The sequence below is a fragment of the Tinamus guttatus genome, unplaced genomic scaffold (genome assembly GCF_059628265.1).
Source record: "Tinamus guttatus ecotype Peru unplaced genomic scaffold, ASM5962826v1 Tinamus_guttatus_pri_ptg000330l, whole genome shotgun sequence".
NCBI classification, from domain to species: Eukaryota; Metazoa; Chordata; class Aves; order Tinamiformes; family Tinamidae; genus Tinamus; species Tinamus guttatus.
The window spans coordinates 1,994,415-2,008,495 of record NW_028288864.1 but is presented as its reverse complement, the minus strand read 5'-3'; the positions used below and the strand labels follow the sequence as shown (position 1 = coordinate 2,008,495).

General features: G+C 48.8%; 1 protein-coding gene across 6 annotated transcripts in view; it reads left to right on the top strand.

Moving 5' to 3' along the window:
- Nucleotides 1–800: 800 nt before the first annotated feature.
- PDGFA (platelet derived growth factor subunit A) overlaps nt 801–14,081 on the top strand; it is a 31,732-nt gene continuing 18,451 nt past the window's right edge. For 2 of the 6 annotated variants that reach the window (XM_088529444.1, XM_088529445.1), the window contains exons 1-4: nt 801–952; nt 1,600–1,696; nt 8,837–8,941; nt 11,084–11,271. In XM_088529444.1, coding sequence (XP_088385570.1) covers nt 890–952; nt 1,600–1,696; nt 8,837–8,941; nt 11,084–11,271 — 453 coding nt within the window. In that variant the 5' untranslated portion in view covers nt 801–889. The remainder of the gene's footprint in view (nt 953–1,599; nt 1,697–8,836; nt 8,942–11,083; nt 11,272–14,081) is intronic. The other 4 variants (XR_015913640.1, XM_088529446.1, XR_015913641.1 and 1 more) reach the window with 3 other exon arrangements.

Below are 14,081 nucleotides of genomic sequence, written 5' to 3'. Positions count from 1 at the left end.
GCTGCGCCGCCCGCGCCGCTCCGCACAGGCCAGCGCGAAGCCGGGACCTGCTCCTCGCCTCCGGCCCCCTGCGGATTTAAACCTTCATGCCTATATCTATATAGATATATATATATATTTTTCCTCTTTCCTCCTCGCTTTTCGCCCGTGCAAAGTGCGGAAGGAGCCGCACCGAGGCAGCCGGCGAGACCTTTGCAGTATCGCTCCGATCTATCACCGCTCTTACCCGTAACCAATTATTATTTTTCACCTCGCCCCCCAGGCGGGAAGGGAAGAGGGACGATTCTCAGCAGGAGAAACACTGCGATCCGTATCAATAAAGACCTTTTTTTTTTTCCTTTTTAAAAATATTTTTTTAATTTTAATCTATATTTTTAATTCCCTCCCCCCTCCTTTTTTTTTTTTCGCGGAGGGGGAGAGGGCGGAGGGCAGCGCAGCGGGGAGGGGGAAACGCGGCGAATCGCGCGGAGGCTCCGCGCCGCTGCCGGGCGCCCGGGGGGGGCGGCCCCAGCGCCGCCCGCCGCGGGGGGGCCGGGGGGGCGAGCCGCCCCACACAGGTGATGGGCGTTTCGGCTGCGCTCCGGATCGACTCCTTGGGTTTCACTTCGGTCTGATCTAAGCAAATATGCAGAAGTACCGGCTGGTCTAGTGCAAAGAGCCAAGAGGAGCGGAGCGCGCGCGCGGCGCCGAGGAGCGCGCGGAACGTACAAAAACCCCGCGGCGGCGCCGCCCGGCCCGAGGCCGCGGCGACGGGCGCCCATGCGGAGCGGCCCCGCGCCCCCGCGCCGCGCCGCCCCCGGGGGATGGTGCTGAAGCGCTGCGCGGCAGGAGCCGGCCCGCAGCCCCCCGCCCGCCGCCGCGCCTCGCCGCCCTGCCCGCAGCGCCCGCGATGAGGACCTGGGCTTGCGTTTTGCTGCTGGGCTTCGGCTACCTGTCCTGCACCTTCGGCGAGGTAGGTGCGAGCCGCGGAGCCAGCGCGGGGCCCCGCGGCGCCTCCGCGCCCGGCTGCGCCCGCCCTGCGCGGCCGCGGCAAGAAATAGCTGTATTTACATACGTATCTAAAGCGAGTTGCCATTTCATGCGTGCCACAGAAGGGGAATGACCGCGCATTGCGCTGCGGGGCTGCTTAAAGAAATACATATCTATGTGTATTTATATGCATGCGCACGGGTGATATTCGCTGCGCTGCCGCGGGCTGCGCGGCTCTGCGCGAGGAGCGCAGGGCTCCGCGCCCCGGTGCGGAGCTGCGGCGGGGCCGGCCGCGCTGGATGCGGCCCCGGCGGCGGCTCCGCGCGGGCTGCGCGGGCGCGGGTCGGGCTCCAAGCGGCGGCCGCGGAGGCTACAGGTGGTCGCGTCAGGGTAGGGAGGGGGGCTCGGCAGTGCCAGGGAGCGCCCCGCGCCCGCGCAGCCCGCGCGCAACTTCGGGCAAAACTTCAGCCCCGCGGGCGCGGGGCGCAAACTCCGCGCCGGGCCGCGGCGCAGCTGAGCGGGGCGCGCTCCGGTACCGCGGGGCGGAGGGGGGGCCCCGCTGCCTGGTGCTGCCCGCAGTCCCCGCGGGGGCTGCGCGGTGACCCGCGGGCCGTGCGCGTCTCTCCGCAGGAGGCCGAGATCCCGCAGGAGCTCATCGAGCGGCTGGCGCACAGCGAGATCCACAGCATCCGCGACCTGCAGCGCCTCCTGGAGATTGACTCCGTAGGTAAATTAGTCCCGTCCTCCTTCCTTGCGCGCCCCGCGGGGGGCTCCGCGGCCCCGGCCCCGGCGCGGGGGTCGCCCCTGGGGGCTGCGGGGGACCCTGCGCCTCTCCCCGCGCAGCAGCCGCAGCCCCGGGGGTTTCGCCGCGGCGCCCGCATCGCGCTCGTGCCTTTCAACTACCGTCCGAGAGGCATTTAAAATATTTGAAACAATATTTATGAATGAAGTAATGTCTCTGCGAGAGCAGGGCTTTGTTAGAAGGAAAATAAACGCTCCGCGCTGATTTTAAGCAGGAGCCTGCCTATGAGGCTTACTCTTAAAAATATGCTTTTTTTTTTTTTTTCCTGGAGAAAAATAGCGCGGGTTATTTTCTGCATCATTAGGCATGCAAATGGGTGTAGTGAGAAGGCGCAGTTCAAACAGATCGTTGCAGCAGTAAATCAGCTCCGGGAGCACTGGGGAGCCGGGCTCCTTATCGTTCGGTTTCACTTGATGCACTTTGCTCCCGGTGCTTTCGTCTCTCCGTTGAGAAAGAATAAACCCGGCACCTTTGATGTGCCCAGGGGAAACCTGCATCTTCCCGAGAACAAACATGGAGCAGAATGAATGAGTTCTTGCTTGCGTTGGGCCCGGGCCATCTCCCTTTAAACCATATGCTGTGTATTTTTGTAAAGTCTGCGCCAGGTTCAATCACCTTCATTCAGGGCTGCAGGATCCTTCGTGGGTTTAACTCGCCGATTTTTGTTTTTTTGCTTAGTGCCGTATTCCTGAGCGGGGAACGTGTTTTACGGATGCAGCTTTCAATTTTCACGCGATTAGGGAGTAGGCAGCTTCCCATTACACTGGAAATGGGAATATTTCGCTCTTGCACAACACTTCGCCATAGAGGCAAACTGCTAATTACCCGATTTGCTGGCATTGGTTTCCTATTTTTGGAGAGCAGTACTTCATCATTATTGCTTATCATTGCAATTAAAGGAGCTTTCACAACAGCGGGGGGGAATGCAATGCGTATTTCCCCACTCAAGACTCTTTCGGAGCAGACAAGTGCGCCGCCGCTAAAATCTTTTTCCCAGTGACCTCAGGGAACGGCTGTGGCTGCAGGAGGGCCGGACCCGAGCGCTGGGATTTTAAAATAGCGCTTGCTTCTTCCGCTTGTTTCTTCCCCTGCATTCGGTAGCTACCAGAATACATTATTTTTCAAACCCTCCAGTGTAACAAGCACACGCTTCATTTTTAAATGCCACTTGCAAGGGGAGCAAAAGTTCACAGGGCTCCATTGCAAGGGAAGCAAGCAGACAAGTGGAGCAGCGGCGGGAGCTGAATACGTTAGTGGATGTGGCAGATCAGAGAAATTTATTCCAGAAAGTAATTATTTACCCCACAGCAAATACTACCGGAGGATGCATGACCAGACACCAAAGAGGGCTGCCACAAGTTTACCGTTTCGGTTTGCTCTTCTCGTGCAGTTCATCAGTTTAGAAACCATTAGAGAAACAAGACGCATGAATATTTCACTATTTCAACATGAAATAGTAATGCCTTAAGACACGGACTCAAAACAGTATTAAAAAATAAGATGGAAACAGGCTGCCTTTCACCCTGGTCTTGCACATGGGCGTTTTGAGCTACGCAGGCAGGACGGGATCTTCGCAGAGAGCAGCCCGGCTTCGCTGCCCGTTTTGTGCTTTCTGGGCATGGTCCTGCAGTCTTGACTGTCATGAGTAATTCTTGCGAAGGGCTTATCAGTGTGACTAATCGAACATTAAAATTACCATGTTTTCTTTAGTAAACAGGATTGGGCCTGTTTTCTATATTTAATGCTATGCTCAGATTAGCAAATCAAACGCTTTGCAGTTTGCACTGGCGGGCTGGTATTTCTGAAATGTGTTTTCTTACAGCTGTAATTGCATTTGGAAAAGGGTTAGTTCAATGAGGGCTCGTGCAGTAGATGTGTTTCTGCTTTGTAGCATATGCTGATTTAAACCAAGGATCCGAATAAAAACACTCCAGGGATTATTTTCTCCCTTGCTTTAGTCCCGATGTTGCCAGTCCTTGTGCATGTGAGTAGCCCTGCTTCAACTCAGTGGGTGGACCCAGGAATTAAGAATGATCTTGTAGGGGAAGAGTTTGCAGGATCAGGCATGCATGCAGAAAATGTCTGATATTCTCAAGTAACAAGGCAGAATCTGTGGAAAATGAAGGGAGAACAGCCAGTTTCTCTCCTGCAATGCAAAGTATATATTTTTAATTGGAAAAGTAAGTTCTCTAAGTCAGAGTGGGCAGGTTTTTCTTGTATTCTGACAGATTTGGTCGCTATATTGTAGCGCAGAGATGACTGATAACCCCCTTCATAAAATTAGAAACCACACCCCCAGACCATCTGGCATATTACTTAAAGAAAAACACTCCCCAACATGGAGCTTATCATTGTTTTCAATGCGGAGAATCCAGGCCAGTTTGTCAGAGCCGGCGCCGCGTGTCCGATCCCGTGCGCAGCCCCGGCGAGGGCAGCAGGGCCCGGTGCTCAATGTGCTGCGGCCGCTCTGCACGGCGCGCAGCGTGACGGGGAGCCGGGTCTGACCCTGTGGAAAACAGCGTTTTCCTGGTCCCGGGAAGCCGGCAGCTGCCGCGTGCGGAGTACACAGTTTTACTACTAGCAGACCGACTCCCTGAAACGGGGGCACTTCCTTTATTCCACCTGTGAAGTTCTGCCTTGGCTTCGCCGCGTGGTTTTTCTCCTCGTGCTTCACCTCTCCCATGTGTCCCGTGGGAGGTAGGGTTCATTTCATCACCTATTATGTTGCCTCCCGCTGGGAACAGACTTTCCCCCCGCCGGCTCCCTGCGTGGGGAAGTGCAGGGCTCTGTGTGCTGCCTTGCATGGTTTAAGGGCACCAACCGCAGGGTCACCTTAGGCCATGTGAATTTAACGGCCTGTGATTAAGAACTAGCAGGGCAGCTCGTGCTAAGCGGAGATACCTTCTAAATTAACAGCCTACCTTTATGGAAAGTGTTAGGTCATTGCATCCCAGGCCTCAGTCCATTGGAAAAACCTGCTGTTGACCTAGGGTTGGTTTATTTTTTGGTGTGGGGCTCAAATTAAAGACATTATGATAGAATGTGCTGAACTCTTCTGTACCCCGAGACTTCCTGACAGGCGGACACCTACCATGTGCCTGGCGCTTCCCCAGGGCGCGTATAGGGAATGCTCCTTCTTTACAGCTGGTTGATCATGTCTGCGTGAGCGAGGGGAAAAAAGGCCTCAACAGAACAGGATCTTGCAGGCTGCTACTTATATTTCCTTTAACAGATCAAAGTTGAAAACTTAATGACATCTATCTCTGCATTTGGATGTCAGAAGGGCATATTTTGCATCAGCCAGAAAGGAGATCAAACAAACAGATTGACGTTGCCTTGGGCTTTCTGGCTCTAGGACCGATTTGCAAGACAGACCATTTCGGTTTATTGCACCTTACTCTGAATTCATGAAAGAGATAATGAGAATTTCCTAAGCTGCTGCTGGTGGCACTAGAAGGTTTGGACCGACACTTCCTGGGTGCTCATCAAAGTGACATGAGGAAGGGTGCGTGCTAAAGTTGCATTATATTTAGGATTGTACCTATACATAAGATTTGTTTGGAAAAGAGATGGCAATGTGGAAATACAAGGCTATGAATGTAAAATAACAGTAGTCTTCGAATGCTTTCCACATGCTTATTTAGGAGACCAGTAACCACATTGGCAGGATGTCACAGAACTGTGTGATTTATATATTAGCTACACCATGACCTAGTGGAAAAATGCCAATCCAACAAAAAAAGAACAATTTCAGCTACATTAATGGATTGACCAAGGCTAATTGCGAGAGTTTTCTACCCATCATTGAAATGTTGTCAGTAAAGAAAAGATTACAGAGAGATTTCTTGATCATCTGCCATGAAAGCATTTTTTATTATTAAAATGTTAAAAGAGAGCTGCATTAATCTGGCTCAGTGCAGCATCCTCCATCTTCGCTTAGTGACAAGCAGCGTTGGATTTCTAAACTGAGAACCACCCGTTTCTAAGCTTTCTGCTTCAAGCCTCTCTTTGTAAGGTGCTAAGCACCCATAAACTCCCGTTTTCCTCGCTAAGCACTGAGAGCTCATCCTGCAACTTCATAGCCAGTGTATCAGAAAACGGGTGCAAATTCTGACATGATTCATTGGGGAATGTTGTTGCCAGATCGTATCAGGCCTCTGTAAAGTCAGGCTAGGGAGAGCAAGTTGTGATTATTGTAGCATCCCTGTTTGAACTAATTCAAATAGAAGGTCTTTGGGCCACACATCCAGAGTGACGTGTGGGATTTTGCTAGACTTTCTGATTTTGCAGCCCTGCTTGGGCAAGACTCCTGTTGACTTGAAGACCTCTTAAGTCCAGTGACTTTTCCAATGACTTCAGTGGGAAATGGAATTACTTTCAAATGCCCGTGGGGATCAAGGAGAGACCAAGTGTCCTCAGCATTACAGCAGTTGGTTGACACCAGCCACATGCTCTGTAGTGCTGTTTATTAAAAAAAAATCAATGCTTTGGCAGCAGAGAAATAGAATTTGTGTTGCATAATGCATTGAGGTTTCACTGGAACTTGTTTTGCAGTCTGCTGTGCTAGCTGTGTAGATCTCTTTTTTTTTTTTTTTTTTTTTAACCTAAGAAATCCCCATCTGCAACAGGACATGAACCTATGAAATAATATACATGCCTAAGATATGTAGCGAGACAGCAAAACACAGTATGAGCCAGAGGCCTTCCTCACCTTAGAAATTGTCTTATAAGCAACACATGCTCCCCGACATGTCACTTTGCTTTATAAACACGATGATAGAATGTGCCTAATTGCGGCTAAGTTGAGCAGTTATATATAAGCACATGGCTTAACATATTGGTTAGCTAATCATACTATTCCTTTGGTCTTACCAGTTTCTCTAAACAAGACAGCATGGAATCAGTCACGTTAAAAGGGAGCTATGCCAGCGTGTTGGATACGGGATTAGGACCTGTGGCTCGAGCTCTGTGCAGCTGGCACCAGCGGCGGTTTCTCTTTTCAGCTAGATGGCTGTGCCCACCAAGCAGCTAGGATTAAAGGCATTAATTTTACACTTAATCTTTTCCTTTTTTACCCTGTTTGCGTGCACTTGTTGCTCAGAGCCTGGCTTGGGTCTTACATGGAGCAAAACTCGTGCTGCTTTCCTGTGAGCATCACTTCATTGCCTCGAAACGAGGGAAGGGCTGCGGCGAGCTGAGCTTGCCAGAAGGGAGGTTGGTGTGAAGGTGCCGGGCGGCTGAGCATGAGGAAGCAGGAGAGGGCTGGAAGAAGATCAGAACGGATCCTCGTTTTGCAGGGCACCAGCCAGGGTCAGGTGGATGGCCTGGTGCCATCGTAAGGGGATGCTGGAGGCCTGGCTCCGGCCCCCAGCTCAGCTGCACACTTCCTGCAGGATCGCAGGCAGGCCCTCTTGTTTATCCACCGATCAGTTTTCTGGAGCGCAGGGCAAAATAAAAGCAGAAATAACATCCATTAGTCATTGCTGTGCTCAAACCTTACAGGATGGGGGACTGCAAATAAGGTCCCTGGTCAGCTAACCAGTCAGGTTGAAAATTTCCCATGAAAATCAGTGGGAAACAAGAATTCTGTGTAGGTATTAGGGGCCTGCTTGTCACAGTGAGTTGAGACCCTAGATTTCACTTATTTCAGACATCAATCTGTTTTACTGATGAGGAAAATAGGATGGACCAGTGGGTGCGCCTGGCACTGTCTCATGGATCTCCCATTTCATCTTCTCTTAACTGCCTAGGACATCCTTTTCCGAAGAGCAAAGATTCCCCTCGCAGCACAGAGCTCGTTCTTGCTGTTACGTCTTTCCAGGCTCCAGAGGTTACTCCGCTGGTTGCCCGCTCTTTTGGGCAGCTTTCCTTGGAGCGAGGAGGAAAGGAGGTAGTTTGTTCTCAGAGCAGGCCCAAACCCTTTGTGTTATTAGCAAAGCTGAGCAAAGTCACCAGGGCATATTCCGAACCGTGCATCCTGGGAGCAGGTAGTGTTGGCGGGGTTAAAAGCAGCGCGAGAGAGGACTATGAGATGTAGGTAGCACGTGGGCAGGGTGATTGGTTATTGTGTAATCATTTCCATTTTCTTAGGTATATCACAGCTTGCTTTGGAGCCAGCAGGGAAACTCTGAAGCCCTGCAGTGATGTTACAGAGGGGCCTTCAGGCAGCGGAGTGCTAGAAATCCACGTTCAGCTGTGCTGGAGTCTATAGGCGGTGCCCAGTTTACTTCTGTCTTCCTGATGCTGTTTGCAGATTGCGCTGCTGCTTTCAGAGCCCCACTGCAGGGGACACGACCTGGACTGCTTCACTTAACAAAACCAAATAGTTGGAGCAGTTATTTTGTTGTTTTCTATGATAAATGAAATGCCAAGTTTTCCATCCTTGCTTTTTCTCATGGCCCTTTAACCCATGTGGTAGGCTTATTTAGGGAACAAGACAAGCCTGGATGCCGGCCCAGAGTTTGCAGTAGCTTCAGATGCCCCTCCAAAGGTTAGGATACTTCACAGGGGATTTGTTCTGCTACAGAGAGGCTAAAAGGAAAGCCATGCTAGTTACTTTTCACTTTTGATTCTGTCCTGGTATTGTCCTTAAAAGCAGGCAAGAGAAAATTTACAGAAGCAGTATTGTTGCTGCTGGGTGTGTAATACGGTATTTTGTACTGTAGTCTCATGCCAGAAGTTCAAGAAACTTCTTCTAAGAAACATTTTAAGTGACATATTGTTGTTCTGATTTCTGTACATTTCCCATAAGAAAGGTTTTATTATGTGTTTTATTTTTTTACATGAAAATGCAGCTGTCTTGTCTGTGTTGCAGAGTAGGCGCTGTTTTGGGGGGCTTTCAGTAAAATGTATATTAAACTGTGCATGCTTATATATGACATTCAATGTTAATGTCTTCTCTGCTTTATGCCCTTACATTTGCACTGGCAGGAGTTACATTAGACTAATTACAACAGAATTTGGTCTTCTGCATATAAACAACACATTTATGTGTATGGAACAGCACTGAAGTGACAGTGATGCTTATAACATAGCTGAGGTTTAATATTTTGTTTCCTGTTTTAGGGTATGAGGACATTTCAGAAACAAACTTGAGATCTTACAGTGTTCATTCTGCTAAACATGTGCAAGAGAATCGTCCTGTGCCCATTCGCAGAAAAAGAAGCATTGGTAAGAAACAAGCTATTCGTACAGAGAGTAAAAACAGAGGGGTGCTTTTGGTCAGCCAAGCAGGACGTTTCACTGGAAAAATGCGACACGCACAAAGGAAAAAGGCCATTTCTAGTTGCTGCCTTTTTGTGTGCACAAAATGAGCGTTGCCTGAGAAGCTATCTGCTGGAGGATGTCCATAGGAGACAGGCGAGCACAAATTCTTTACATTCAGCTTCTTGTTGCAGCATGTTAGGAAGTTAGACCTTCGTTAGAAAATGCTGTGATATTCAATGTATAATTCATAGTGTGGGGAACAACTACAGCAGTGTGCTTTAAAAAACATCAACAGTTGGTAGAGTTTTCAGTACAGAAGCTGTACAAAAGGAAACAGCTTGACTCTTTATTTGAAAGAAAAATAAAAGCAACAAAGAGAGTTTATTCAAAAAATTAAAAGCATTGACGGAAGTGCTGGGGCATTGATTTTCATCGTTAATAAGGCACCAGGCATGTTTACAAGGGATTTTTTTCTTTAAAAAACATTAATGATGATCCAGCAAAGCCCAAATACAGAATTAAAGAGATGTCAATGGATTTTAGATTGGGATTTTTATGCCCCCCTTGTTCATCTGATTGGATCTGATCCCTCTGCTCGCCTGCAGAAACCTCCGTGCCATGAACAGCCGTGTTGGCTGCTATAGGGAACCCGGAGTGGCTGTATCTTCCCTTTGGGCTGTGGCTGCAGGCAGCGCGGCTGCTGTCACCGCGGGTCTGCAGCGTGAGCTGGCGCGTGCACGGGGCGCACCGGGCGCCTCTGGAGAGCAGCGCTCCCCAAGCAGAGTCTGCTGCGCTTGGCCCCTTTCTCTGCGAGCTGCTCGATTCCTCCCCATAAAAGTCAGGGGAACAGGATATGCCCAATAACTCGCCGGAGCTGTCAGCCAGCTTGCAGTGTTGGATGCTCTCATTTTGTGGAGTTTGCAGTGCTGGGGATTGAGAAGAACTTCTGTTTAGCCCACCAAAATGTCTCTTTCCCAAAGCCAGGCCCAGATTTTCAGGCCAGGCCTCAATTTCTTATACGGCAGAAGTTGCTGAAGAAGTGCAGGCAGTGCCCTAGTTCCCTGCCCCATCTACTCCAAAGCTATCACTGCTTCCACTGAAAAGCCAAAAATACCCTAAGCTGCCTTCAGATAACTTATTGAACAAGTTATCCCTGATATTGCTAGTATTTTGTGGACTATGTTTCCTTTGAATTAATCAGCTTTGCTTCTTGGGCAGTCCCTTGGTTGAAGAAGGTAAACGGTTTGGATTTCTCATGGCAGCATCATAGCACACAGCTATTCCTTTTTGATCCTCATGTGTTTGGCTGTCTACAAGCTCACCTTACCTGGGCCCAGCAAAATACTGGTTTAATTAGAAATTACATTGCAAGTTCTTTCCTTCATGCTACTTTTGTGATTTTTGCCTTATTCAAAAATAACAAGTCAAATAAAATCCAACACGTACAAAGCTTTGATAATTTCATTGAGAAAGAAGAGCAGTTGCCATTTGGGATAGTGGATGGAGCCAGCTCCCTGGTACAGGGATGCTAAGGTTGTGGAAGTGGAAACCCAGAACTCAGAAATTTCAAGCTGGCGCAGGTGGTTTCCCAGCTCAGCCAATTTGGGTGTGAGATAAATATTCTCAGTGCAACTTCTGTGGTGGTATCTGCAATGTGTTGCACATTTGTGTGACAGTATCTATATGCAATGATAGCCCCAATATTGTAAAATAACAGCTGCTGTTGAGCACTGGCTATGAAGCCGTATTGGAGGAGCGTCTAATTTGGAGAAGCCCCTGGCTTGCTGCGAGTCCTGAAGAGCCAGCGCTGCCTGATCAGGCGGAGTGTGCTCCGAACTGTGCTGGGACTCAGAGCTTTGGAAACCCTCCTTTTAGCACAGGGTCTTTTGGAGCGGCCCAGGCTCCTCTCTGGGGCAGCACACAGAGTTTAGGACAGGGCAGGCAAGCAGGACTTAGCACGAATTATGAGTAAGCAACGGGAAGTGAGAGCCCTGTCTCAAAACGCCCGCTAAGGGTGCCAGTCACACATTGGTGGTGTAAAGTATCGGGGTGCTCTGAGGTGAGAGCAGCTGTTCACCTGCAAGTGTGAATTTCTTCTGCTTGCAGAGGAAGCCATCCCGGCTGTCTGCAAAACACGGACGGTTATATACGAGATACCTCGGAGTCAGATCGATCCCACCTCCGCCAACTTCCTGATATGGCCGCCCTGCGTGGAGGTGAAACGTTGCACGGGCTGCTGCAACACCAGCAGTGTGAAATGTCAGCCCTCACGGATACACCACAGAAGTGTCAAGGTGAGCACACGGTGACGGCGGGACCCCAAGGGGCTTCCCTGAAGCACAGGAGCTTCGGGTGTTCTTGTGGCTGCCCTGTGTTACCTGATCGTTGTTGTCCATCCTCGTAGCAAGTGCATCAGACAGCTGCTCCTCTTCACTCTGTGGGAGCTTTTCAAATTGCACGATTATTGGAAAATGTTTGGTTTGGATTTGATTCCCTTTAGGTTTTCATCTTCTGTGAGGAAAATGAAGTTGGTTCTGTGTTTCCCATGATCTTGCACAGAACAGAACTTGAAGTTAAGGAGATAAAATGACTCAAGGGGCACTGGACTAAAAAAAAAATAAATCACAGTATGGAACGCTGCTTTCTTAATTAAATATTATGCAGCCTAAATTGGGCTTTTATATTTGACAACATAACACTTTTGATCTGAAAAAATGTGTTTCAAATTATCTTACCCCAGGGATAGAAGACTCAACGGCTTCATGCTGTACTTAATCATTAGAAAAAAATCTATTTCTCCCTGTTGCAATTTTCCAGTAAATATTATGTGAAATATTTCTATGTTCATCGGGCTTCACTGTGTTCTAATTTTTATCAGTGTTTAAACAAGTAAAGTTGATTTACATCTATGTGCAGGAGATTAGTTACGGTAATGATTTATAGTTAAACCTATGAATTCACGTTGCTTTGAGTATTTTAAGAGCAGAATTTATTTTAAAAAATAACATTCTTGAACATAAAATGGCCCAGCACAGCACACTGATCACTGTACTTGCAGTGGATTTCTAAAGAAAGGAGCCGTTAACCCATGTAGCACTGTATGCTCTGAACACCGAGTGTGACACCTGAGCCAGGTCACTCCTTCTCCTGCACAGTCACACATCTGAGCAGGACACCTTATTCTTTTTCCTTTTTTATTTTCCCAAGTGTATGAAAAGCATTTTCACACTCAAATAAGACGGAGAAATATCTGAACACATTTCCTTAGTCTTTCCAAAAATAATTATCCTTTACATTCGCTTGTCGCCATTTCTTTGGTACGCTTTGCAGAAACAATTAAAAATGAGGGAAAAAAATGGCATCAGTTTAATTAACTGAGAGCTGAGAACAAGCTGGGCGAGTTGCTGCCTTACAGCTGTAAGCCATTTAGAATAGGAGCGTAACAGGAAAGTGCCTCCTGGACCAAAACTGTAACATGTGGTGCTATTACCTGTATGTTTGATACCACTTCCAATTACTTTTGTATAGCAGCTAATACGTACAAAGGTGTCTAGCGAAGAGTTGTCCTGTGTATAATGAGCTTGTGTGCTGGGGTCGTGTGCCCCAGAACAGCTTCGTGCCTGTTACCTACCCCAGCAGTGATGGGGAGAGACAGAAAGGAGAGACTTGGCTGAGGCCTCTGCTGCCAGGGCACCCCATGCACCCTAAAATCCCCACTTGGAAACTCTGCTGGCAGCAGCTTTGCAGGGACATGGTTTCTGGGGCTGCTTCCCCAGCCTAGTGCTGTGCTGAAATCTCAGTTTCTCGTTCAGGCTGTGGATACGGTTTTAGCGCTTTCAGATTTGCATTCATTTTAATAGGGCGCAAGCTAAAAGTAGGCTCAGCTGAGCAGCTGCTTTTTGTGGCTGTGTAAATATATTGCCACCAGCAATATCATTATACGTCAGCCAGCTTTGGAGGACCTTTTTTGTTGTTGTTTTTTTCCAAGCTCCAAGACTGCTCCAAAGAGTCATTAAGTACAAGGGAAAAAAAGGACAAGGGGTCAAGCAGGAACAGGATGTTCATTGTAAAGGTTGTATGCTGACCCCACTGTCACACCAGAAATCTCTGAACAGAATCCATATTTATGCCCTCCAGAGTCAGATCCTCTTGTAACTTTGATATAATTGATGGTTTTATGAGCCTTTCGCCAAGCCTATGTTCAGAGCTGAATGTCTGCTCATGCCATTAAGTAGCTGGCCCAGAGCGAGGGTCGCTGGAAAGGTAGGGGGAGCGGTTTTGGAGAGCCTTCTGGGCTGTTCCTGCCGTGCGGCTGGAAAGCCCTTGTGTTTCCCCCTGATGTCAGACTGCATAAAAGCCCTCTTTTGATTCCACATTGAAAAGGCTTTCCCCACTTCCTCTTCATTGACAAGGTAGTGAGATCATAGCTGGCCCATTCACACTAGGAAAAATGTTCACCCAGAAAGGTCAGCAAGTGGGTTTGCATCATCTAAGGGGCTGAAGCAAAGGGTGTTTTCTTTGTCTTACTGAGGGCCATTGTGGCCAAGGTTAAGAGCAACAGCCGGTCCAGAGGGGTGGGAGCAGCGACGGTGCTTCATTGGAACATGCCTTTCTTGGGGACCTGATTCAAAGGCATCCTTGAGGGATGCCCTCCCTTGCTTTCACTGAGCCTGTTCAGGTGCTGGTGTGCCGAAAACGGGCTTGGGTAACTGTAGCTGCAGGGAGGCCCCAACCAGTGGTGCTGGTGACAGAACTCCCCTAACATGGGACTTCTGAGATTCCCCTTCATGAGGGACATTCATAAAACGCAGGTTCCTCTGCATTACAGCGTGGTGAGCCCGTGAGGATACAGCCTGATCTGTACCCAACAGCTGCTTGGGAATTGCTCTTTGGTAGGAAGGAAGGTATTGCATTTCTGTCCTTGTGATGGAGAAAGGGTGTCATGGACTAGTGAGTAGGAGTGTTGGTTTCATTTACAGATACATTTCCTCTCTGCAAAAGTGTTTCAGTAACTTTCATAGTTTTGGTTGCTTCTGCACTGTGAGATCAAGAATTTATCTTTACCAAGTCCTAGACCATTCGTTTGTTTGGGGTGGTGCTGACC